At 44.6% G+C, this 26,743-nt stretch overlaps 1 protein-coding gene across 1 annotated transcript in view; it reads left to right on the forward strand.

Annotated features, from left to right (window-relative positions):
• Positions 1-1,780: 1,780 nt before the first annotated feature.
• Positions 1,781-26,743, forward strand: part of RIPOR3 (RIPOR family member 3) — a gene marked incomplete at its 5' end in the record, with an annotated part of 40,974 nt that continues 16,011 nt past the window's right edge. Inside the window, 12 exons of the mRNA XM_044985808.1 lie at positions 1,781-1,815; positions 2,912-3,058; positions 5,648-5,726; positions 6,495-6,518; positions 6,681-6,734; positions 8,568-8,717; positions 9,748-9,811; positions 10,235-10,278; positions 11,018-11,143; positions 15,625-15,770; positions 24,112-24,241; positions 25,333-25,917. Of these exons, the coding sequence (XP_044841743.1) occupies positions 1,781-1,815; positions 2,912-3,058; positions 5,648-5,726; positions 6,495-6,518; positions 6,681-6,734; positions 8,568-8,717; positions 9,748-9,811; positions 10,235-10,278; positions 11,018-11,143; positions 15,625-15,770; positions 24,112-24,241; positions 25,333-25,917 (1,584 nt within the window). The remainder of the gene's footprint in view (positions 1,816-2,911; positions 3,059-5,647; positions 5,727-6,494; positions 6,519-6,680; positions 6,735-8,567; positions 8,718-9,747; positions 9,812-10,234; positions 10,279-11,017; positions 11,144-15,624; positions 15,771-24,111; positions 24,242-25,332; positions 25,918-26,743) is intronic.

Here is a 26,743-nt window from a genome sequence, read left to right on the forward strand (position 1 = left end):
AAATAGACAAGACAGACAAAGGGTGTGCAGAGGCACAGAGAAAATCAAGGGAACTGCCCGAATGTCACACAGCAGTTTAGTGACACAACTGGGACTAGAACCCAGTTCTCTCAGTCCCAGGACCTTGTCAGCAGCATGGCCCAGTAGTCTTCCTTCCTGCTTGTTCTAAAGTATTGTGTAACATTGGTAGATAGTGTTAAATAGCTGCCACTTCCACCCAAGAGTGGCTTGTGTTTCTATGCTGATTTAAGTGATTCCTATATAATCTGTTAAATGTTTTTTAGGATAATAATGCTATATAAATGGATGATCAGCAGCAGCTCTGGCTGTCAACATATGCTAGAAAAATACCAAAGGGAACTGATCTGAATCATATAGAAGTGCTGAAAAATGTCACTAAAAGTATTCCACTTCTTAAAGCAATACATGAGTAACTGCTTGTATCTCAGTCAAGCACCTGGCACTTCTTATACAGTTCTTTGTATTTTCAAAGCACTGAACAAACTAATTAACCTTGTCACCAAGCACAGCATTTATAAAATTGTGAGTTGAAATGAGAACCTGACACAGGTTGGTAACCTACTCCGGAAGTCTTTGCACATGAATTCATGAAATTCATTATGGAACCTGAATAATAATAGTCCTAGCATAAGTCAGATGTCTAAAGTCACTGATAACTAAACTGTCGAGAAAAACACAGACAGTAAATTACATAAACGGATTTGAGCTTGACATACATAGTGGGAGTTCTTACAGGGAAGGAGTCTAGCAGGAAAAGAGTTGAACAGCTGTTTCTATAACCAAATCACCTCCAGCAGGCAAAGAAAACTCCAAATAAGCAAGTTTAGATTTCCCCTAAGATTACTCTGTTACTTTCAGCTGTAAAGCATTTCTAAACAATCAGCCTTTATGCATTTTTTTCCTATTTGCAAAATCCCATTGCCTTTTAACCCTTTCGATAGAGGAAAGTTTTGCTCAGGGATGAGAACTCAGCCATTTAGGAAAGTGTTAAGGGCAAGACATTGCTAGTTGAAACACCAAAGGACTTTCCCCAGCAAAGTGAATGTATTTACTCATTGCCTTTCCCTTCACAATCTCTCACACCAGCACTTTAGAATGACACAGTAGCAGATCACAGGCAGACTCCCTTCTGAGCATACACTGACCATACTTTGCATTTCTACAGCAGCTTCCATCTGAAGCTCTCAAAATGCTTTAGGCACATTAATTAACTTACCTTCCCAACACCCTGCAAGGGAGATAAATATTGTTATTCCCAACTGTAAAATGGGGAAATTAAGACACAGAAAGCCCAGCTCCTTGAAATTATATAGGCATCTAACTGAAGGACCTATCCAAGAGTCATAGAGCAAGCCTGTAACACAGCTAGAACCAATCCCCAGACCATCCTTCCTCCCACCTTAAGTTTCATGCACCTTCTTTATGGTGGCCCACTGTATAATTCATAGGCCACCTCCAGAATTCCGATTTTTGTCATTTCCCCAGGTGTGTCCAATCCAGGACTTACTCAGCACTCAAAAGCTGAGGGAGCCTCAACTCAGCCCAACCCAATGACACAATCTGAATAGATGTCAGGAGTGGGGAATTTCTCTAGATTAACTTTGTCAAATAAAGGCTTGGTTTAAAGGAGGGAGTTAAAAGCAAATAGAAGGGGGAATTAATCAAACCAGCTACAAATAATCAGGGTTTATGAGCCTATAAAGAGGGAGGTAAACCAGCCAGGAATCTATCAACAGGAGACAAGTGTTAGCAGTGATTTCAAAGCCTATTCTGGGCTCTGCTTACCCATCACAGGTATATGACTAAAGACTACAGGGTCTATTGTTCTTCATATTTGCACAGCAGGCCCTTTATATAATGACTTTTTATGGGATTTCTGAGCTAAGTGGGATTTGATTTTAAACTGCTTTAAAAAGATGTAATGTGCCTGTCATAGAAAGCCAGGTTGGGTTAGGGAAAAAACCCTTGATTTAAAACCAACACTAGTTTATAATCTGGGCCTCATAGACTTCTGGCATGTTTCAGACACAAAATAGAAATGAGTGAATATTTAAAGAGGTATTGAGAGCAGCCAAGCAGTAGCTATTTCTGAAGTCTTTTTATAACGTATCTTTGCTAGACTGCCTAATAGCCCAGAACTGATCTGGTCTGTTAATGTACTTTTAATCGTGTATATGATCCCTTTAGTTGATGAGAGTGGACCATTTGTCAGGGGATCAGGGCACTGCTGTTCTCCAAGTTTCACAAGATCTAATCCTGACTCTGATCCCAACTTCTTTCCTGACCTTGAGTAACCCACAAACTCTCTGCCTTAGTTCCTCCATTTTACAAACAGAGATGATAACTGGATCCCAGTTCTACACACCTACCCTGTATGAATGTGTTTGCAGGATCAAGGTATAAGCTATCTTGATCAACACTCAGTAATTAATCCTTGTGAACAGCAGTCTGTGAATTGGTAGTACATAAAAAATCTATTTCTGGTTCCCCCAAATAATGGGAATTGTGTGTGTGTGTGTAATTAACAACAGAAGAGAGGTACTTGACTCCTTGTGGTCTCCCTTGAAACCAGGAAATTCTAAATTAACACTCATAACCTAATATTCTCTATCTTCCTTTAGCCTCTTGTCCCAATGAGCTGTAGCCATTTCTTGGCTTTGATGGGTTAAAGACCAACACTGAACCACTCTCTGTTATGGATCTAATACAGATCCTGATCCTGCTTCCCTTACTCACTTATGTAGTCCCACTGTTTTCAATGCAACTTCTCCTTTGAGTAAAGGTTTGCAGGAGCAGCTCTGTAACTAGGACTGTAGTAGCTATATGTGTGAGACTTTCTTCCAGCTCTGAGATGGTGCTGATTTTTTTTCTTCCCCCCACTTCCTTACAGAAAGTCTCTCAGCAGGAATTCAGTGAGGTCTAAAATGTCTGTGAAATCCTCCAAAATGTATCCCTCCCTGCAGAGAGGGGCTGTCATCTGGGATCCAAAACCACAGCAGGTGAAGAAAATTTTTGAAGCTTTGAAGAAAGGACTTAAGTAAGGACTTTTCAAGTATTAATTTGTTGGAATTTGCCTTCTTTAGTGTCTTTGTTACTACCAAAATTTTGTTCCTTATACTCTAGCTTAATGGTCCAATACAGCAACCCTTGTAATCAATGGCAAAGCTCCTATTGTCTTTATTAGATACAGAATTGGGCCCTTAGTAAACACACTCCCTAGTGGCAAACACATTTATTTGGAACCAAGTCCTCCCGCACGCCAAGGATTTTATCCTGCTTCTATTAATGGTAATAGTTAAACTCCATGATATCCATGGGTCTAGCATGGAGCTCTAGGAACTTCATTAGGTACCTGGCCATCACTGAGTAGACACAGAGTAAATGGAATCGTCATAACCTTTATGTGGCTTTATAATTCCTCTCAGTGCTTCTAATCTGTGGGAACCATTGCTGGCACGCAGCTCCTTCAGATACAACATTGGCATCTCCAGGATTTTAATACCATGGGATTTTAAGCTAAGAACATAATGGGGGGAGTACTGAAATTATTTGCCATAAATGTAAACACCTCAACTGCTTGATTGTGTCTCACATAGCTAAAACACGCTTGGTTTCCCTCAAGGACTGTAAGGTCTTAGCCTTTTAAAAAGTTACACCAGTGTCTAGTTAATGGAATTAACAATAAAAATTCTAAACCTAGAAAAAAATTGACTTGGCTCCAATATTTTGTTAGGGCTTGGGGAGACTAAACTGTCAGATGGATTAGAGTTATGGTCCCAATTCTGTGAAGAACATCGCACAGTCAGACTCCTGAGCAACCTCCTTGCAGAACTGAATAACTAATTAAAGCTGTCTGCAGAAAACAGCTGCATTCAATAATTTAAAGGCCAAATTTTAAGCAAATTCAAACTCAATCCATTTGTTCTTGCTGGAATGTTTTTTTGTTTTTAGATAGTAACAGCAACTAGCTCTTAAGTCTAATGCCCCTTTTGGGTGCCTCCCCACCAACTGAGCATCTTAAAATGCTGAAAAAACCTAAAATGACTTTAAAAAAAACAAAACTCTGATTACCACTGCATTGAGTTGTTATCAGCAAGTGTGGAGAGCAGAAAATTGAATGCTGGAGTCACTTTGTGTATTAACAGGAATGTGTTCATAATAGTAAGACAATAAAATACACCAACAGAGTAATTTTGGAAAAGTGCAGGCTGCTTAATATAAACACATCAATCTGTTCAGGTTCTGTGTCTTGTAAAGCAGCATTTTCCAGAAGGTGATTGTCTACAGCTCTTTAAATACAAAAGGGGAAAATAGACTTACTCAAGTCTGTTCTGAATTAAAATGAAGTTGGAAGAGGATCAGCTCAGGAGTTTTGTCTTCTGGGAGCTGCCATGGGGCTCATTGAAGCCAAAAACTGCTGAGCACTCAACACTTTGCAGGGTAAGGCCCCTGCTTTTTAATTGGTGTGGAAAAGCAATGGTAGTATCAGGAAGTAGCCAATGGCTGCTCTAGGGGACAGCAAAGGTAGCATTCAGCCTCCAGCTGCTCAGATAAACAAAGGGCATGTTTAAGAGGTGCTGACTGTTCCCGTTGACTTTGGCTGGAGCTGCAGATGCTCAGCACCTCTGAAAATCAAGCCCAGAGGACTGAAGTGTTCAGTGTTTCAACCCTTTGGCCTTGTGAGCTACAGCTGGCTAGAGTCAGCTCTGCAGCTCCTCCCTCCCCAAACAGCAGCTTCTGCTCCAGCCGCAAGGGTAACCAGGAGCATGGAGCTCCAGAACACCACCTTCCCTACCCCAGTCCTTCTCTGGGAAGCTGAGCAGGAAATTAGGAGCATGGCCCAAAGCCACCTTCCCCCTCTGAGGAGACAAAGAGGCTTGGAGACACCTCCCTCTCCCACTTCTTGTTTCCCCACTGTGGGTGGCCAAGCAAAGGGGAGGTGGCAGGAGAGAGTGAGACGTGGAAGCAGGCCCAGGCATGAGGGCTCCTCTGAAGGGATTGTGGCTCGTGCAGGTAAAGGGTTGTCCTGAGGGGAAGAAGGTCGATGCAGGGAGGTTCCTGCTGGGAGAGCAGGGGCACACAGACGTACTATTTTGTTTCCTATGTACAGCACTTTTCAACATTAGGAGCCTCCCGGGCCCCTGTTCCTCCTTTGAATGCCTTAGGGCAGCCTGTCCCAAGATGGCACCTGTTGCAGTGTGTTGCATGTTGTGCCTGCTCACTTGCACTTTTACTATTTCTTGTTTCTCTTAATCTAAAACAAGTCCCTCAGAATGAGGCTCTGGCTGTGTTCTGGGTGTGGGGACAACAGAACACGAAGTGCTTGGAGCTGGGAGGGCACATGAGGAAATATCTGGGGATGAGAGGTAGCAAGATGGAGGGCAGCAGCTTCTAACCTACATGAAGCCCATCTTCTTTTCCAGCTGCCATGGCTCCCCTTCCCATTTCCAACTGTTCCTTCAGCTGCACCAGCTCAGCCCTTCCCAACCTCTGGCTACTTTTGAGTTGGGGGTGCAGAGAATCTCTTTTCTCTCCCTCCCCCTGGCCCTCTTAAACCTGTTCCTGGGAGTATCCTACTGCACGTGCTAGAAGAAAATATCACTTTTGGGGTTTTTTTCCTCTCCAGTGAATACCTGCAAGTGCATCAGGCTGAGTTGGATTATCTCTCTGCTCGACACAAAGATACAAAAAGGAACTCCAGACTGGTAAGATGCTTCTCAGTATTAATCACTTAGATGGTTTAAAGAGGGCAGAGTTTTAAAAACAACCACTGTTTCTTGCCTTTGGGACTCAAAGGGGCTTTCCATTTGTTAATGCTGAAAGTGAGAGGCTAGTATTATACCTATCTGCTAAATTCCCCAAGTAAGTCAAGGCTAGATGTGGGGAAAGAACCCAGGAGTATCCTGCTGTGTCCCCTGGCTTGCACTCCTTCCCTTTTGGGACAGTAGCTAACTGCTGATTATTATCTGGCAAGTAATATACGTGTCTGGCTGTGTCTAGAAACTGAGGAGAAGTAAGATTACACAAAACTAATGAAATATTTATTAATAGGTCCTAGCAACTCTGATTCTGCTACATACAAAAATCTCAACTAAACCTTTACTATTTGTAGTGCTAAGCTGTACAAAGCACTTCAAACTTGGGACTGTCCTTGGGAACACAAAGTAACCTTCCAAGGCTGGATAAAGGATTCAAAAACCTCCCACACACCTCAACCAATTTTCAAATCCTTACTACTTCTGAAAATCATACTTGAGGTGCCTCGGTTTAGGCTCCCAAAAAGCAAGACACTGAAACTAAGAGGGTACTTCTGAAAATGCTGTCTGCCCGCTGTATTGCACAATGCTGCTTACAACGTTGTAACTCTCTAAACAGAGACTCCGTGCAGCATGGGCAGTTCTGGCAGCAGATGTGGAAACGTCTTTAATATGTGCAAATGAATTCACAGGCAACTTGTTGTATTTGTCTTTCAGGCTTTCTATTATGATCTGGATAAGGTAAGGCCTCATTCTTTTGGATGGGTAGGGACGGGACGTGTCACAGAAAGCAATGAATAGCAAAGTGGAAGCACTGATGCTATATGCTCACTGAATAATTTAATGCCATATTATGTGGATGTTTGTTTAAATAGCTTTTAATCCTTCTTTCCCTTTCTAAAGCAAATTCGCTCTGTTGAAAGGTATATCAGAAAACTGGAATTTCATATAAGCAAGGTAAGGGAAACACTATTTATATTCGGTGTATGGGAGATTTACACTGCTGTATAAAAATTCTGATTAGAAAATACTTTCAGGATCGCTTGTTTGTGGGGAAGTAACATTGAGACTTCTGAAGGATGTACCTGCTTTCATTACAAAAGGAGAGGGTGGTGGTTTTTGTTTGAATGGCTCTATTCAGACTGAATCCTGGGCATAGCCCAGCCTGCAGAACCAGTTTCTATATCCTACCAGCTTACTCAGAAGAAAGGTGCTGTTGGGAGGAGTTGCAGAGGGTGGTTGTTTTTGTTGGTGGGTGTGTGGTTTGTGTGTGGTGTGTGTTTTTTGTTTTTGTTTTGCTTCCTGGAAACCTAGGTGGTGGCACTTAATGGATTCTGCCAATCTTCTCTCTGATTTGAAGGGCTCAAAAATCTCTCTTACATACATGGATCTATGTGTGTTTCCAACCCAGAATTCAGTGACTGCCCCCTATTTCCTTAGTCCACCCCCAAATTAAACCATGTCTCCTTTCACCCTTCATGCCTCATGGCTTAGTAATAGTAGAATGAACCTGCTTTCTAGATATCCCTGGTTTAGAGTCATGCCTTCACTAAACACACACTTGAGACCCATGATGTATCCTACACACCCATCCATTTAGGGCCATTTTACCATGACTTGGATGTAGGTAAGGGATGGCTTAGCCTGAGTAAGCAGAAGCCTTTCTCTGGGCTAGCACTGAAGCATCAGTGCCATAGGTCTCCCTATATCGTCGCTTTAAGATTAAACAAATAGAGCAGCCCCATCTTTATCCACCTCAACGTGCCCATGTTGACTTAGTTGCCTCCTCAGTGTAGACTTGGAGATGAGAAGGATGGTCCAGTGGTTAGGGCACTAGTCTAGGACCTGGGAGACTAAGGTTTAATTCCCTGTTCTGCCACTAACTACTTGTGTGACCTTAAGCAAGTTACTTAGCCTTGCTGTACCTCCGTTCACCATTGGTAAAATGGAGATAATAGCACTGCCCTGCCTTACAGGCATGTTGTGAGAAGCGCATTAAAGATTTCAGGGCCCGCCGATACAAGGCTCACGTTACCACACACTAAGTACCTTGGAAAGCTGGACAGAATTGTAGGGCTACTTATTTTGTGTCTTGTATCTGTGGTGATGGTTTCCACAGCCTGGTGTCCTAGTTCTTTTGAAGTAATGCTGGAAGAAACATGGCTCTCGGCTCAGATTTTGGAGTCCGTGGTAGACAAAACAAAGTGAGGTAGGGTAGCCTGTGTAGCCAAAACAGCAGAAAAACAATATCCCCAAGAAACTATTTACCCATAACCTTCACTTGATCATTTCTAAGTTATCTGCGGAACAATTAATTAGAGGCTTTCAGGCTTTGGGGTGGGTTAGTAGTTTTTGTTGGTGCTGGCGGGAAATGAACTTAAGCGTTTGGCCTCAAACCTGGGACAGACTGTTAACAGTGACATGTTTCAAGGTTATGTAGGACCTTCTCATTAGCATGCTTTTCTTGTACTGTACAAAACCTCAAAAAATCTTTAGCTGGTGGGATTAATCCTTCACCCACTCTTCCCTCCATATGAAATCTTGGCGCCACTTTGTTGAAAAGGCTTCTTATGAAAGTAGGGGGTATGAGTCAGTGCTAGAACAATGGGGTCTGCTCTCTTACAAGGGGAAACATCAAACAAAAATTCCTCATGTTAATGTTACTTCCCTCAACTCACTAAAATTGGAAACCGACACCAGAGTGGTGGTGGTGGTGGGGAACAAAAACCAGACTTTTACTAATTTGTTGTCATCTATTATTATTATTTATTATTATTTTATTTATTATAGGTAGAAGAACTATATGAAACTTACTGCATCCAGTGCAGGCTGCGAGATGGGGCCTCTAATATGAAACATGCCTTCTCCTTGACTCCCTCCACCAAAGCCTCCAGAGAGAGCCTGGTAGAACTTTATAAGAACCTCCAAGAATGCACAGAGGTAAGAGAACTCCTCAAGCATCTGACAAAGAACTGACTCTTCTGTCTAAAGTCAAAGCAGTGGATACTGTACCAAGACATGTTATTCTGAACTGTTGGCTCTCTGGTGGCCTGGGCTTAGAACGTAATATGTAAAATTAGATGAAGATGTATAACATCAACTACAACTCACAGCTTCCTCTATAAAAGTATTTTGCTGTCTAACTTCCCCCTTAATATGCAGTGAAATGCACAGGGTAATGTAGTTTTTGTTTGCTTACATCCAAATGTGTTCCTGAAGGGTGCATAGACAGTCCCTGTAACATTAGGGCCAAATCTAGCTTTCATAGGAAGTTATTTGTGGGGTGTGTGTCTTTTCACTGACTTCCAATGGGAGCCATAGTTAGTAACCTACTGTGTGAGTAAGTCAGGGTAGGTCTACACTTCAAGCTAGAGATGTAAATTTCAGTTTGAGGAGACATAGCCACACTAGCTCTGATGGCACTAGCATAGCTCAAAATAGCATAGCTGTAACAGCGCAAGCAGTGGGAGGGGTTACCTGTCTAAGTATATGCCTAGGGTCTTGGGCTAACCAGCCAAAGAACAATCTTGTCCATCTTTCTACTTAGATCCTAGCCACAGCAACAGTTCATCCTTTTTTTTTTTTCCCCACCCCCAACGTGCACTAGCTCCATCAGAACTAGCGCTAATATGTCTCCTCAAGCTGGAATTTACACCTACAGCTCAAAGTGTAGCTGTATCCTCAGTGGGGAAGACTGTGGGAAGCCTATTACTTAAACAACCTTGCTCCTCTGCAGAGCTGGGATATAACTTCCCATCCTGAAAGTAGCATTTAAAAAAAAAATCTGCCTCAGTATGCAGAAGTGAGAAGTATTAATGGTGTGTAAAAATGTATGTACTTTTGCAAACCGCTCTAAACTAGTCTGTGATGTGTTTGTCTTCAAGAATGGAGACAAATGGCTGTCACTTTCTCATAGTACCATTTTACTCCACTCTTCAGTCAATGTAGTTGCTGTGTCTTTCTCTTCCAGGATATGTGTCTGATTGAAGGGGCACTGGAGGTGCACTTGGGAGAATTTCACTTGAAAATGAAAGGTAGCCCTTGTACTATTCTACAGCATTCATCGCTTGAGCCAAAAGCTTTTCAGCTTTGCTGTATAAAGGACTGATCCAAAGCTCATTGAAGTCTGGGAGCTGAGCTTTGGATCGGGACCTAAACTGACTCTTTTAATGAACCTCATTTTTTATCCCCATTGATGTGAAACAAACTTGTCCCTGCTCTGCAGGATTCTTTTATATGTGAGTGTTGAAGCAGGACTTTCCTCTTCCCCACCCCTATGCAAAGTTTGCAATAGTAAATAAGACAAATGCTAACAACGCCTCCACAGGGATTTCGCTATAAGGGGACGTTAATCAGAGTGTCACCTGGGTGTTCAATGCAAGCTGAGGTTTGTTAATAGATATTTTGAAACTCTCTCAAGCTACAAACATTGGATGGGGTTTTCCTTCTCTTTTCAGGGTTGGTGGGCTACGCACGTCTCTGCCCAGGGGACCAGTATGAGGTGCAGTACACAGCAATCTATTTTCTCTTACAACTTGCAATTATGGGCTTTCACCTGTAACGTGCAGGTGGGGAGTGTGGGGATGTGTAGGCTGGGCAGGAGAGAGAATGCAGGGAAACCAGAAGCTATATGCGTGCTGCACAGCTACCAAGTTATTCCTGCCTCCGCGTGAAGCTGAAGGACTTAGCTAAGCGCCTTGATAAAGGGCAGTCTCCAGGTACCTGGGAGACATAAGTCTTCCAGAAGAGCTCCTCTGGGGACCTGCTGGAGTCTAAAACCACCCTGAAAGAGGGTAGCAGCAATACTGTTGCCTATCCATAGGGTAGATACCAATTGGAACAACTGCCCTGAAAGGCATAGGACTGCATAACTATGTGTACAAAGCCTATGGCTTTCATCCCAGTAGTTTCAATTCTAACACGCTTTTCTTCCTGCCACTGTCAAAACTCCAAATCACTTTAAAATCTGTCCTGCTCTGATGCAGGACGTTACATGTCAGTAACTCACTCTCTGCATTACCACAACACGAACGCTTTGGTATCTGACTTAGCCACGCAAGTTCTTCCAGGACAGGTGGGGCACAGAACTACTTGGCACCTCCATCCCTGCTTCTTAAAAAGCATAGCAATCAAAGGAACAAGCCCGAGCTCTGCAGTATGGGGAGGGAGGGATGGTGCAGTTCCATACACTATCTTGGGATTTGCTGATTCTAGCCTCCTCGTCCCTATGTGGCTTCTAGGTGTTTGTGCGACTGGGACGCCAGAAGTGGAAGCTGAAGGGCAAGATTGAGACGGATGACAGCCAAACATGGGATGAGGAAGAGAAGGTTTTTATACCCAACCTCCATGAGAAGCTTGAAATAAAGGTAGTTGTCTGCAGTGGCTGGATTGGAGCCATTGGTTAGCAAGTAGCTTGCCTTCCGACCCGGCTCTCTGCCTAGCACGCTTTTAAAAAAAACATGAATTTTCACAGCTCCATAGAAACAGCAATTAATCAATGTTCTGCTCGCTGAGCTGGCCTCTGATCTCTGCTTCTGCTTTCTTTCCCAGGACTCTTGTAATGGCAACTGGGTTAATGCTTCTGCTTTTCCATATATTAGAATGACTCCTTTTTAAGATCTGTATCCAAGATTTGGTGGTGGTTAGGGGTCCATGGCTTGAATGGAGTAATTATATTGCATGCAAGATTTTTGGAATTTTCTGACATGCTTTTTGGAGCAGGGTAACTCTATGTATGTATATTTTGGGTGTGTATATAAGCCAAACTTGCCCCTTCCTGGGGTTTCCCTACATGACCTCTTTTGTCTCAGGCCCTAATTTCCTCTGCCCCAGAGATACTCTAAAGCCACATATATCCTATTGGAGCTAATGAGATCCACCGGCCAGTGTGAGTTGGGCATAATTATTCAGTATCCTTGGGCAGGATTCTGCCACTTGGCATTAGAGTGGCTGATTGGAGGACTCCTGTATTTTTGTTAGTGTCTTAGTCTCTGTCTCCCTGCTATCCCATACAGATGCATGATAGGCACTTTATTCTTTCACTTAGGTAAAAGTTGGATCCTCTTGTTACTATTACTACTGCTGCTTCCACCTGTTTCATTACATCCTGACCTAGCAGCTGCTGCTTAGGAGCAAACTCCTGTTGTGAACTGGAATCCTCTGAAGGCCAGATCCTGCAGTCATGACTCCCATCAACTTAGATGGGAGCTGAGACTAAAATAGGCTGCAGGGTTGGGCTGGATCCTACACTATGAGTGAAACACATGGGGCTTTCAATGCCTGGAAGCCATGCAAAATAGCTATTGCAACATCCTATCCCTTCTGGCAGCATGTGAGTTACATAGGAAAGAATTCCTGACTTCTAGCCAGTAGAGCTTTTAGAAATGTTCTTAAAATGTCCCTTCCCCACCACTGCACAATGAGAATCAGGAGAGAAGCTAATTCAGATGCATGTTTTCTCATAATATTTGCAAAAACATGAATTGCTCTGTATGCCAGTGAAGATGAGTCACCTCAAAGTTCAAGAGAGAGGTTATATGACTTGGGTTTCATGCCAGTTTATTAAACCTGACTGACTCTAGTTTCTTTGCTTTCCCTCTCCACACAAGTCCGTTGGACTGGAGATTAGCTAATGTAGTTCCTATATTCAAGAAGGGGAAAAAAAGTGACCCGGGTAACTACAGGCCTGTTAGTTTAACATCTGTAGTATGCAAAGTCATGGAAAAAATTTTAAAAGAGAGAGTGGTTACGGAGCAGGAGGCCGATGGCAACTGGGATAGTTTACAGCATGGATTTACGAAAGGTAGATCGTGCCAAACCAACCTGATCTCCTTCTTTGAGAAAGTAACAGATTTTTTTAGACAAGGGAAATGCGGTGGATCTAATATATCTGGATTTCAGTAAGGCGTTTGATACGGTACCGCATGAGGAATTACTGGTTAAATTGGAAAAGATGGGGATTGAAATGAAAATCCAGAGGTGGATAAGGAGCTGGTTAAAGGGGAGACTGCAGAGGGTAGTATTGAAGGGGGAACTGTCAGGTTGGAGGGGGGTTACTAGTGGAGTTCCTCAAGGTTCGGTTTTGGGTCCGATTTTATTCAATCTATTTATTGCTGACCTGGGAACCAAGAGTAGGAGTGGGCTGATAAAGTTTGCGGACGACACCAAGTTGGGAGGTATTGCCAATTCGGAAAAGGATCGGGATCCCTGGATCCAGTTTACAAGGTCATCCAAATCTCCCTGGAAAACAGTGTAGGATACTCCATGAATGTCATATGTTCCAGAGAGCAACCTGAAAGTTCAGCTACTTAGCTACATTGGGGTTGGAAGATGCACGGGAAGGCTCTTTACAATATTACAATACACTGTTTTCCAGGGAGATTTGGATGACCTTGTAAACTGGAGTATTAGTAACAGGATGAAATTCAATAGTGAGAAGTGTAAGGTTATGCATTTAGGGATGACTAACAAGAATTTTAGTTATAAGCTAGGTACGCACCAGTTGCAAGTAACGGAGGAGGAGAAGGACCTAGGAGTCCTGGTTGATCGTAGGATGACTATGAGCAGGCAATGTGATGTGGCCGTTAAGAAAGCAAATGCGGTCTTGGGATGCATTAGGCGAGGTATTTCTAGTAGGGATAAGGAGGTGCTAGTCCCGTTATATAAGGCATTGGTGAGACCTCATCTGGAGTATTGTGTGCAGTTTTGGTCTCCCATGTTTAAGAAGGATGAATTCAAACTGGAACAGGTACAAAGAAGGGCCACTAGAATGGTCCGAGGAATGGAAGGCCTGTCGTATGAAAGTAGACTTGAGGAGCTCGGTTTGTTTTCCCTAACCAAAAGAAGGATAAGAGGAGATATGATTGCACTCTTTAAATATATCAGAGGGATAAATACCAGGGAAGGAGAGGAATTATTTCAGCTCAGTGCTAATGTGGACACGAGGACAAACGGATATAAATTGTCAGTTAGGAAATTTAGGCTTGAAATTAGAAGAAGGTTTCTAACTATCAGGGGAGTGCAATACTGGAACAGCCTACCGAGGGAAACAGTGGGGGCGAAGGACCTCCATGACTTCAAGACTAAGCTAGATAAGTTTATGGAGGAGATGATATGATAGGATACCGGGCTTAGTCAATAGGTTAATTAAGTGCCACACTGGTAAATAGTACAATGGGTCAATGATATGATATTCTTAACCTTTTTCCAGAGGGTATGGCTGGAGAGTCTTGCCCGCATGCTCGCGGTTCAGCTGACCGCCATATTTGGGGTCGGGAAGGAATTTTCCTCCAGGGTAGATTGGCTGTGGCCCTGGAGGTTTTTCGCCTTCCTCCGAAGCATGGGGCAGGGGTCGCTTGCTAAAGGAGTGGGGGGATCGGCTAATGTGGCCTGCATCTTGCAGGCGGTCAGACTAGATGATCATATTGGTCCCTTCTGATCTTGGATTCTATGATTCTATGAAATTTTCAAAAGTGCCAGAGTCCCACCTCCAAAAGTTACTTAGGTTCCTAATTACCATTAACTCTCAGATGAGATGTATGTGCTTCTGAAAACTTTACCTGCTAAATCTGTCCCCGATCCTAAATATGACAGACCCCTTGATGCACAAAAGTAGTAATATGCCTTTGTCCAGCTGCATCTTGGTTGGGGGTTTTCCAGCCCCACTTCCCAGGACTGCAGACATACTTGAGAACTGGGAAGCTGTTTCTCTGCCATTGCTGGACTCAGCTGTGGCTGAAGAAGCTGTGGGTCAGGCTGCAAAGCATGTGTAATGACAAATTAAGGGTGTGCTGCTTGTAAACCATGAGAGGAGGGATGCTGCAGACCTGTTGGCTTTGATTCTCAGCTGCAGCTGAGATCAGCTTGGCCGAAGAGGGAGTGGTAGACAAGGGCTGTGTCCACGTTCTGGAGGTAGTCGGACTGGAACAGCCTTCCGTTGGTAGGGAGGTGGATTAGAATATCAGGGGTGGCCAGCCTGAGAAGGAGCCAGAATTTTTTCCAACGTACATTGCCCAAGAGCCACAGTAATACATCAGCAGCCCCCTATCAGCTCCCTGACCCGGCTCCCAGTGCCTCCCACCCACCGGCAGCCCTGTCAATCAGCACCTCTCGATCAGCTGTTTTGTGGCATGCAGGAGGGTCTGGGTGGGAGGAGGGAGGGCACGGCAGGCTCAGGGGAGGGGGTGGAGTGGGGGCCGGGCCTGTGGCAGAGCCAGGGGTTGAGCAGTGAGCACCCCCCCGGCACATTGGAAAGTTGGCACCTGTAACTCCAGCCCCGGAGTCGGTGCCTATACAAGGAGCTGCATATTAACTTCTGAAGAGCCGCATGTGGCTCCAGGGCCACAGGTTGGCCACCCCTGGACTAGATAATCTAATGGGTCTCTACCCTAGAGGATTTTTGGGTCAAATCCAGGAATGGGTGAGGCTTGCAGCAAAGAGGGTTCCAGGTTGTTTATCTGATACAGAGTTACTTGAAATACACTAAAACTAGAATTTGCGTGGGATGACTTTCACTTTCAGAAGTGCTAAACACTCCTAGCCCCCTCTGGTGTGAATGGGAGCTGCGTATGGCTCAGCATCTGTGGAAAATCAGCCCATTACTATTTAGGGGCCTAAATGTAGGCACCCAGGCTTGAAGAACTTGGCCTATGGCCTCAGAGCTGATCCTAGGCTGCCATGTTCATTGTGCACACAAACTGGCCAGTTCCTCAATATGGGTGGTAGAGAATCTGTCTCTCCATGGGCATGAACTGGACTCAGCCATATCCCGTGAGTCCAGCCTCTCTAAACTCCTCAACTGTCCTTCATGTGTGTCAGGTATCTGCAAAATGGGTTTGTGCCTCTGTAGGTCACAGAGCTGCGGGGACTGACCACGATTCTTGTTGGTGTGGTAACGTGTGACAGCATCGACTTCTTTACAACCAGGCCTCAGGCGATCATTGTGGATATAACTGAGCTAGGCACCATCAAGCTACAGCTGGAGGTCATCTGGAAGTGAGTACAACTCCAAATGCTAAACGTGGGGGGTTGGGGGGGAGGACTGTTAACAGGGCCTTACAGTGGCACCTATCACAAGCATTAACAGCACTGAACACTACAGTCCTCTTTCTGTTCACAACAGGTGCAGCCTAGGTACCAGCAGCGCAAGCCTCCCCACAGCACCCCTTGCCAATGTGCCTGACCCCTGATCTGGAGGGACCAATCCCAGGGAGGAGAGGATAGCCCCTTTCTCCATGGCCCTTCAGTTCTTTGCTGGCAGCCTCAACACAGAGCAATGGAGCCAGCTGTGTCTGGCTTTTATTTAAGTTTCTGCTTTGTCCAGAGTCCGTGTTCAGTTTGTGGTGTAGGCACATCTCTGAAATGCAAAGAATGGACTTAAAGAAGATGAAATGAAGCTGAAAACAGCAGCTCTTAGACACCACCATATGAATATGGTTGAGGTTAGAGAAATCACTAGTTACAGGGGCCAATCACTCCTTTAAAAAATTAGGTTTCCTCAAAGGGTTGGCTGCTGTCACACTTGACTTTTTTGACATGGTGATCACAGTTGCAGGTTCTAGTGTTTTGCTTGTGCACGGTTGTGAAACACTATTATAATCCCAGTGTGATTGCTTCTATGGTGCATCTCATACACCCTGCCCCCGAACAGTTAGGTGGTACCTGTGATTTGATGCATTGTATTACATTTTAGATTTGTAGTTTTTTAGTACTACTGTTTTTTTACCACTACTATTAAAGGAAAAATTTCATTTTATGGGTACTGCATTGAGAGATTTCCTGAATCCTTTTCTGCCAGGTACACCTCAAAATCCTCACTCCAGAAATCTTAATTTGCATCTTGAGCCCCTCCATAATTTACCATCTGTGTGAAGGCTTTTTCCTGAGCTCTCTGATGCAGGTGTAAATGCCTGGAAGACAGCTGCTGCATTTGGTATTCTCATATGTGGTTGAGGCTGATTTATACAAGATGTGGCCACGTGCTGGTCCTGCCTATCTGACTGTAGGATGGCTCTTTAATAGCCATTCTCTCCTGATGTCAATTGCTGGCATATTTCAGTTGTTGTAGCTCCCTTCTGCTGGGGCACAGACTGGTGGGGTTTGGTGTGTGGGTTTTTTGTTTTTTTTTCTGGCCATGGTCAGAATTAAATGATTACTCCCTTTTTTAAATAGCTGTGACCTGGTCTCCTGATAGGGCCAAAGGGGTTGGAAAAAGACGTTGTCAGTAATCTGCTACAGATTTTTCACTAGCGCAGGTGACTTGAAATGGAAAACCATCTAAAACTGGCGCCCCCTGCCAATATGAGAAGGAAATGGCTTGCAAAGCAAGCTAAGAAACAGACCGAGTCAGTATTTAACAGAATGTGGCAGAGCTTCAATTTTCTTGAGAAGCAGAGGCAACCACTGTCATCCTGTGGATCAACAGTTTGGTGTCTGTAAGGAATCCAAACTACTTTTGCTGGAAGGCAGCTCTGTGTGTGTGAGAGAGAGTCAGTGTCATAAAGCATTTCATATTTCAGGGGTTGCAGTATATTGCAAACTCTTATTTTATATTTGCAAAGTGCTGGGTGCCCCTATGGTACAGCAGAATGCTAACTTACTCTCCACTACCTCAAACCCAGCTATGTTTGTGAAGTACCCAGCCAATCAATGAGAGCAGCACCTTTACTGCTGGCTGTTTTCAGCTCCATCACATTCAGGGCTGGAAAAGGGTCTTGGAATATATTTGTAACAACTAGAACTAACCTGCAAAGTTCAGATCTGAAGGATTTGTGGGTTTAGGCTCCTTCAGGAATGGGGAACAACCTGACTCTAATCCTCTTGAGTTCTAAAACCCTAGTTCTATTTCTAAGAGTATTTGAAAACCTAGCTTGACTTCTGCTTTGATGCTGTCTTTGGCTACCAACAGATGAAATATTGTAAAGAGCCTTCCCACGCATCTTCCAACCCCAATGTAGCTAAGTAGCTGAACTTTCAGGTTGCTCTCTGGAACATATGACATTCATGGAGTATCCTACACTGTTTTCCAATGCCTTCTTGCGAGCAGATGTTTCATCACACATCCTACCATTTTTTTCCACACCTGTTTAGCTCAGTGTTGTTGCAACAAAATATCAGTGTGCTCAAAAGCATCTGAAGTTCGTTTTTTTGTTTGTTTGTTTGTTTTCAAACACTTGAAGTAAATGAGAATACACTTATGTAGCAGAGCTCAGTGCCTGTACCTGTTTATAATGCTCGTTTCTTCTTCTCCTGAAAGCTTGTGTTAAGCACCAATGTATATTATTTTTGGTTGTGTTTTTGTTTGGGGTTTTTTGTTGCAGCTGCTCTGAGGTTTGAGGGCCCTAACACTTCTTCTTTGGAAGCTTGAGCTAGTACTCAGCTTGACAGCAAAGCATCATTCCACAAGCATTGACCACTGTGGTTCTGATTGCTGATCTCTGTCAAACCCTGGGATGCTGGAACAATTTTTATACTGGGGGTGCTGATGATGGAAACCCTGGTTTCCATGTATGTGGTGTTCGTTATTACTTCAAGATAGAGGGGCACCCCCAGCACTCTTACTTCCAGCATCACTAGTCATAACTGTGTGGATTTACATGCATGCTATTTGCAGTTGTAAGTAAAGACCATCAGGCTAGAATTGGCCAATTTTTTTAATGTGATGTGACTTTTTAATGCTAAAAATCTTTCCATTTTGACAACCCCCACCCCAAAAAGTCCATGGTAACAAATCGACAAACACAAATCAGATATTTAAAGTCTTTGCTCAATTACTAAACCTATTTAGTTTTTAGCAACCCCAAACTAATTTGGGAGTGGAGGAGCAGCAGCAGCATGGTATTTTCAGGCTTTCAACAAAAACAGAAACTTGTTGAAGAAAACAATACACTAACCACTCGCAAATTACTTTGCAAGAACCAACACATCCCTACATGCTCTACTTCTGGGCTTAAAATGTGCACGAAGACTGTGTTAGAAAAAGTGATCTGAAGCCCTGAGTGCGGTGTTGGAGGTACTTCTGCTATATTGAATGAGTCTTTAAACCATCTCTTGCCATAGTATCTCTGTTGAAATCTGGGGAGTACTGTACTGAGAGTACCTCTACAGAGCTGAGGCTGGAAGACATCTCTGCCTATCTAATTTTCCCTCTCACCCCCAAGGGCAAATGACTGCCAAATGAAGGCTGTTGCTTTGCTTTTAGTCCTGCTAGTGTTGTTTCTCTAATTGTGTGCGCACAAATTCCTGTCCCTCTGTGGGAAGGGAGGGTGGTAACGTACCTTCTTGTTCTGGGATTGTGGGCTATTTTAAAAACTCCACTAGGCAAAGGGCACCTCTGACTGATCTCCCTGGCACACTGTTGCTGCTTTTGGCACTTAGCAGCACCTGCAGTGTGTGAATGACGTACTAATACCATTCTACACACAAACCCACTCAATTCTGATTAAGGCCAGGTCTACAGTGAGAGTGCTTGGCTAACAGAGCTATACTAGTATTCTGTATTCCTGATAAAAGAACAGTTTTGCTGCTATAACCGTGTTTATGCTACAGGCTTTTCCTAGCCTAGCTACGTTGATCAGGGACCATGCCCCTGACTGATGTAGCTATGCTGGCAGAAGTGGGTAGCATAGACCTGGCCTAAGACTTTCAATCTGTCTCTACTTACTTCAGACTGTATGATGCCTTTGAGGATCAAATAAACCAACCTATAGGCAACATGAACACAAGTGAAATGACTTGTTTAAAAACTCAAATGATTCCCTGGGAATCAGTGGTGCAAGTAGAAATCATTTCTTGCTGGTACGCTGCCCTCATGGGAGGGACACAAAAGCAACGCATGTGGCTGTTCCCTGTGCCCTCTCCTTCATCCACATCCATCCCGTGTTACCTCTGGGGGTGGGGAAGCTCTATCCTCCCCCTGCTGCACTGGAGACTTCTGCTGTTCAGAGCCCAGGCAGGAGGACTCAGGAGATGCAGCTGTGTGGAAGAGCTGGGGTGGTACAGCTGTGCCCGAGGAGCTGTCCGTGTGGGGCCACCTAACTACCCCTCATTCTGCTCCTCTCGCCACTGCAGTTTCTGAGCGATCAGGGCTCTCTGGAACCACAGCAGCAAAAGGAGCAGAAGAAAATATGGCTGCCGGGCAGCACCTTCCATGCAGCTGCTGTACTACCCCCAGCCCTGGTCCTCAGGCATAGCTGCTGTACAGACCCCGGCCACGAGGACTCAGGAGATGCAGCTGTGTGGAAGGGAGGGACTGGGGGCAGGCTCCTCCTGTGTCTTTCTGGTATACCGTACCAGCTATAAATATCTGATTGATATGGTGTACTGGACTGTACCACCATACGTGCACCACTGCTGGTACTACTTGGCAGCATTGGTCCAGCGGTAACTCTCTTTTTTTTTTGCCTCCAAGAAACAAGAGGTTTTCAGCTTGGCAACTGCCCAGCTGGGAACAACGTTAATGGTGACATACATCCCCTGTGAGCTAATCCCCGCCCACCCCCGAGGACTCTTGATGCTTATCAGAGAATTTCTGCCATATTTCTCTAATGTGTAAGGTTTGCACAATACCTTGGTATCCCACCAAGCAGCTTCTCCAGAGCACTTGCACATGGAACTGGCTAGCTCCTATTCTCTGACAGATTATCTGCTGAAGCTGTTCATACAGAGGAGTATTTGCACAGTGATAAGATAAGGGTGTTTCCATTTTAAAAAACAAAACCACTCAAAATAACAGCTCTTTTCAGAGCAATAGCAGCTTTTCCCCCTGAAATGATGACTGACTAAACAAGTCCAGTTGTGACACCCAAACTTCCCTCCTGGGCCAGCTCCCACCCCAGTAGCTGTGGAGTGAGAGCTCTAACTGCAACTTGCTTTTTTTTGGTTTTAAGCTGTGCATGCTCCCTTAGCCTAGGTAGCTCTGATAAACCTCCTTTGCAGACTGCAGTCAGAGGCAGTCATACCTATGCTAGTTTTAATCAAGCTAGCATGGCTAAACATGGCAGTGAAGCTACATCATCAAGGGCTTCATGATGGGCTGTACTAGCCCACCCGGAACTCTGGGTCGACTTTGAACTCATGTTGCTAGCCCCAGCTAGGATTTGCACCACCTCATCTTCACTGCTACTTTTAGCCATGCTAGCTAGATTAATGTTAGTGCAGGTATGCCTACCTGAGCTGTGCTCACACCTCCAGCTGTGGCATTGACCTCCCTTAAGAGCTTTGCTTAGGGGAGGAGGGAGGGAAGCTTGGATGAAACTGATGAAGCACTGAAATGGGTTACCTAGGGAGGTGGTGGAATCTCCTTCCTTAGAGGTTTTTAAGGTCAGGCTTGACAAAGGCCTGGCTGGGATGATTTAGTTGGGGATTGGTCCTGCTTTGAGCAGGGGGTTGGACTAGATACCTCCTGAGGTCCCTTCCAACCCTGATATTCTATGATTGGGAGGGAGAGGTCGTAGATGCTCTGCGGGCTTGGGAACGGGACCTGGTCTCCAGGCCAACCCAAACAGCAAAGAGAATCACAAAGGGAGGCTACATTCTCCCTCAAGGCTGCGCCCCTCACTGTGGTATCATGGCACCATCTGGTCTATGATGATTCTTGTAATGGCTGTATGTTTGTTGGAGTGCACCCCCCTGGGCTGCCTCATAGTTTGAATGGAGTGAACACGGTGGGGTGGGGGAGGAATACAACCCTGATGGTATGTTCCTAATGGCAAAGGTGGCTGGAAAAGAGAGCATCGGACTGAACCAAGGATCAAAGCCACCCAGACAACTGTGGACCTTGGCAAGTAGATGTAAATGTAGTGCTGCTTCCCCTGCAAATGGTAATCGTACAGTTTAGTGCTGTGGCTGTTTCTGTGCACCTCAGTACTGCATGGGAACAGCAGGGCTAAAACCCAGATCCTGGTGCTCTAAAAGCTCAGGCTCCTACCACTTGAGTTAAAGAGAAAATCTGACTTGTTTGCAATATAGGGTCTGGCCATAGTTGAGCAGCTCTCATTCTCTCCCATTCAGCATCATGGTCTCGGCCTCTCACTCACGCACAAGAGCCATGTCATCACTTCATCCCTATACTTCACCATGTTTTCTGGCTGATACCCTGAGATGTACTCCATAAGGGCATATGTCTACACTGCACATTAAACCTGGACCTGTACGACCCAGCCTTATGGACTCTGTTTCCAAGCCTGTGCTTGAGAATCCACGGTGCATTGTAAAGCTGGGTTTACACTTACTGGACCTGGGTGTCTCAGCTGTGCTAATGTGTCCCTACTGCGCTATGAAGACTCTCTGACTCGGGTCTGTAGCTTGCCCTGTGTCCACACTGCAGTATGACAGGGCTTGGACCCAAGTCACAGCCGGACTTGGGCTCTGACCTAACCTCCCAGCAGAGTCCTAGGACCCAAGTCTTGAGTGCTTGCTAACCTGAGTCAGACTGATTTGTGTGTGGACGAAGGGGGGGCTGGGCTCAAACCTGAGTCAGAACCTGATCTTAATGTGCAGTGTAAACATACCCTTAATCTTTTTTCTTTACTATAGGATTATATCAGTTATCACAGGAGGAGAATGGCCTTAGGTTGATATCATATCTTTAGTCTGTATTCTTTATTATTACTGCTTTGTTGCTGTATTAAAAACTAAAACTGAAAATCTTAAACAAAAGAATTCCCCAGCCCAGCCATCCTCCTTCTAAGAACAAAATGCCATAGATGAAAGCAATTTGCCTCTGTCAGTAAGTCCATGACATTCTCTGGATAAAGTGCTCTTGCTGTCAGATACCCGATTTAGTTAATTTGCTGCACAGTGAGAAAGCACAGATGGCTGCTAATCTGACTCCATGGAACTGGCCTGTTTGACAAACTCCAGCTGCATGACACGGGTTAATTTAGCTAATTGACATGCATTAGGCCAACATTCTGAGAGTGATACTTCCATGGTGGGATAACAACAGCATGTTCCAATGAGGGACACTGCTGTCTGTGCCTGAAATGTTTATATTCAGCCTTCCACCCCTGCAATAAAAGGGAAATAGAACTTGGCTTTGAATTGAGGGCAAAAGTCTCCATGTAACTAATTTGTGCCCACTATTGTTTGGATCGTTTCAGAACTCCCAGGGGCTCCACTTGAGTGCAGATACCTTAGCATTGTGGTTGGCCTTCATTTAAAATATGGCCTGTGGTAGGGGGACCCAATGTCCCGATTTTATAGGGACAGTCCCAATTTTTGGGTCTTTTTCTTATATAGGCTCCTATTACCCCCCACCCCCTGTCCTGATTTTTCACACTTGCTGTCTGGTCACCCCACTCTGTGGGATCAGAGATAATATGAATGATACATTCCCCTCGTGCACAAAAGCACACATGAGAGGGGAAGTAATTTAATTAAAAATGCCCTAGCACTATCAAGAAGGGGCGGGTGGGGGAGTCCATGAATTTTCCTCTCTTCCTCTGTGTTGGAGTACATTGTGGGTGAAGGTTCACCCAGCTTTGCCTTAGTGTGCTTCTCTGAGGAAAGAGGACCCAGCACATGCATCTGTTGGAAACGGGAAGAGTAGTGACCTTCTTTGGAGCGTTGAGGACAATCGGCAAGTGCTTAGAATAAGGATTGTTTACAGCACGGGCAGCATCTTACAGGGATAGATGTGTGGAAGCCCCCTTCCCAGCCACAGTTGCATGAACCACATCTCCTGCTGTGCGCAATGACACAACTTCCCTGTGGCAACTACAGCAATTGTGTATACGTGTATGTAGGATCAAGACTGTATTTAATACCTTTTTATTGGCTTTTCAAGTGATCGTGTTTTGTCCTTTGTGGAAAAAGTTAGTTACACACTCCTTTTATTTTTCATTTAATATCCCCCGCGCATTTCTGGAGCACGATGCGGCCAATATACCATTCTGCTTGCCACCTGCAAGCACCCTGCTGTTCATGGGCCATAGCTGGGGAACTACTGTGTGGGATGTAAGGCCGCCCAGAAAGAGAGGGAGCTTTCATCAGACTCTGATCTGATTCTGGGAGAGAAGCCAGCTCAGAGTGCTCTGCATCGATTAGGCTCTGCTGTGATCTCCATGCCTGAAGGATGAGGTTATTCGGTACTTCTCTACATGCAAAAGGATGATCCCCCACTATCTCCCTCTTGCAGCTCAGGTGTCAAGGGAGTAAGTCAGAGGGGCTGCCTGTCTCCCTCTTCTTTTATCCCAGAGCTGAGTATTATTTAATAAACTTCAGGGACCAGAATGATGCTATGGGGCTCAAATCCCAGTAGCTGTTCCTGTTGCTAAACATCTAAATGCTCCCTGGCTTTTGATAACACTTACATCTTTGTATTCCCTGCTCATAGCCCATTTGACACAGAGAACCTGTTTTTGTCGCCTGGAACTACTGCCAAGTTTTCTCTGGGTAGTAGGAAAAGCTCCTTATACAGCTGGACTCCGCCGAACACTCCCAGCTTCAGAGAGAAATATTATCTCGTAAGTATGATGGAGGAAGTAAAACACTGGGCCCAAACAGTGAGCTGGGGCTGGGACATCAGATTGTTGCTGAATAGAATTGGACAGAGCACAGCTACAGGGCAGTATGGTGATCATTATGGAGTGTTTTATTTTTTTTATTTAACCCCTGTTGTTTTCAATCCCATTTTAGAATTTGAAATGCAAAAATTTTTCCCCTGCCAAATATTCCCCATGTGCAGCCAGGCATAAATTAGAGCAATCTACACTGGGAACTGGCCAATCCCAGGAGCAGTGAACCATAGTGGTGGCTTAAAGGTGGAGTGTAAAGCATCCCCTTCTCTCCTCCCTCTCCCCTGTCTAGTGCCAAGTGCTGTCTAGTTGGACCAGACAATCTCCTGTGTTTCTAATGGGGTTTTCACTTAGTGTTGCTGCTTCGTTCCGTGTGCTCCTGCCTCTTAATAGCACAGGCAATAGATAGCAGAGGCATGTGTGCGTATACGCCCCTAACCTCAAGACAGGTTCCCGTATCAGCCTGGCAGTCAGGTTTGTGTGCTCCTGCCAAGCCAGCAGAGGGAGTACAAAACATTGCTTGTAGAAAGGTCTTCTGCACACAGCAGTGTTATGGGGCTAGCTAGTTATTGAATGAGTGTGCTGTATTTATTAATAACTAATCATTAAAACGTTTCCCAGCCAATTTAATATCATATTGTATTGGGCTGAAGAGGGTTAGAACTGATTTGTGAGGGTCCCTTTGGAATGAAAAATGTGTCAGGCAGTGGCATCTTAGACTGTTTTTTTTTAACATTCAGTTTAAAGTTCTTTAAATGTGGAGTATTCTCTGCCTGTCTTCAGCTCTTCCCTGAGGCTCTTGGGCTACTGGATCAATGTAAATATTGGGCCCATGCGTGGCTTGCCCTGACAGATCCTCCTGCTCTGGTCTGCATGGGGATCAGAGGTTTTCTCTGTTTGGCCAGTGTAGCTGTGTCTGTCACCCCGAATCTCTCCAGAGGGGCAATGTGGGGCTGAGGGTCTTTCCTGGGCTCTCCATCTCTGGATAAATCTCATATGTATCAAGTACCTGTACTTAAACTTGAACCTGTTTGTTGCAGTCTGTTTTGCAGCAACGGATGAACCAAGGTGGCATAAACGATGAGGCACGAGCCCCCTGCATACTGAGCTACTTGGCTGACTGTGACTTTGATGTGCATCTAAGGAATGACAATGACAGCTCTGCAGAGACTGACTCGTTCAGCTCCCAGGATCGGAAAGGAACAGAAACCAGAAATGTGACTCCAGCTTCAGACCACAGGACCCTGCCATTGGTTCTTGTACAGGACGCCTGTGCAGAAGGAAGACAACATAAGTCTCCAAACCACACAACTCTAGATATCCTGAAAGAGACACCCTCCATGGATGGAGCTCCAAATAGCCCATCCAGCCCATGGGACATTAGCAAAGATGGCAGAGATTCCATCGGCCATCACTGGAGTCACCAGCCTGTGGAACAAGAAAATTTCCTGTCTGTTGATCGGAAAAGCTTGAACACTGAAGATGACAGAAAACCAGCCGGAAGTGCCAAAGCAGTTGAGAAACTCCTTCAAGAAGTGTTAAATTTGCTGAAGTCACAGAATCCAGGGCAAACCCAAGTGGAGGAATTGGAGTACCAAGTTTTATGCATCAGGGACAAATTAAAGGTGTGGTATTATTTTCACCTTTGTGTAATATGCTGTAGTTTTTGCTGTTCATCATTTTCCCTCTTACTATTCTAAAGGGCTTAAAACCACATGATGGAGTATCGATGGCTTCAAAATTTTCAGTGGCACATTCCCAAAATGTTGGTTTGACCATCAGAGCTCAGGCATTTCTCAGAAATGGCTAGAAGTCAAGAGAGCTAGCTAAGTGCAACAACATTTTAGTCTGTATAACATCTCTCATGCACTCTATCCCAACATGCTTTGCAGAGGTGAATAACAGAGGGAAGGAGATATTAAAAAGCAGAGTATAATCAAGGCCCTGTGTTCTCTGAGCCAAACTGGACGTAAATTCTGTAGTAAGGTCCCTGCATTGTGGGACACTGGTATGGGATTCCACAGTAATTTCATTTAGATGGAGGTTTTAATGGAAAAAAAAATCCAAGAAGATGAATAAGGCAATCAGGATATTAGCCACGGTGTTCTATTTTTATATTAAATTCTACATCTGATGATACTGTCTGGGATTAGGGGAAACACATTTCATGGTTTTTTTTCCTGCTAAAATGATCAGCAGTGAAATTGTTGACAATGTTGGCATGTATGTTGTCATCTGTAGATTTCAGAGCAAACACCCCCTTGATGAATGGGTCAATCCATCAGAGCTAATGTTTAAGGCCTTCTCCACCCTCAGAAAGATGACACTTAATCAGATTAAAACTCAGTTTCTGTTTAAGCATGTGCTGCTGGTGGATGCTCCCTTAGGGAAGGCTAGCCCCTGGCCCCACCCCTTCTGCACGAGGCCCCTTTCTGTCTCCCCTCAGCAGAG

This window comes from Mauremys mutica, chromosome 13, assembly GCF_020497125.1.
Source record: "Mauremys mutica isolate MM-2020 ecotype Southern chromosome 13, ASM2049712v1, whole genome shotgun sequence".
NCBI classification, from domain to species: domain Eukaryota; kingdom Metazoa; phylum Chordata; order Testudines; family Geoemydidae; genus Mauremys; species Mauremys mutica.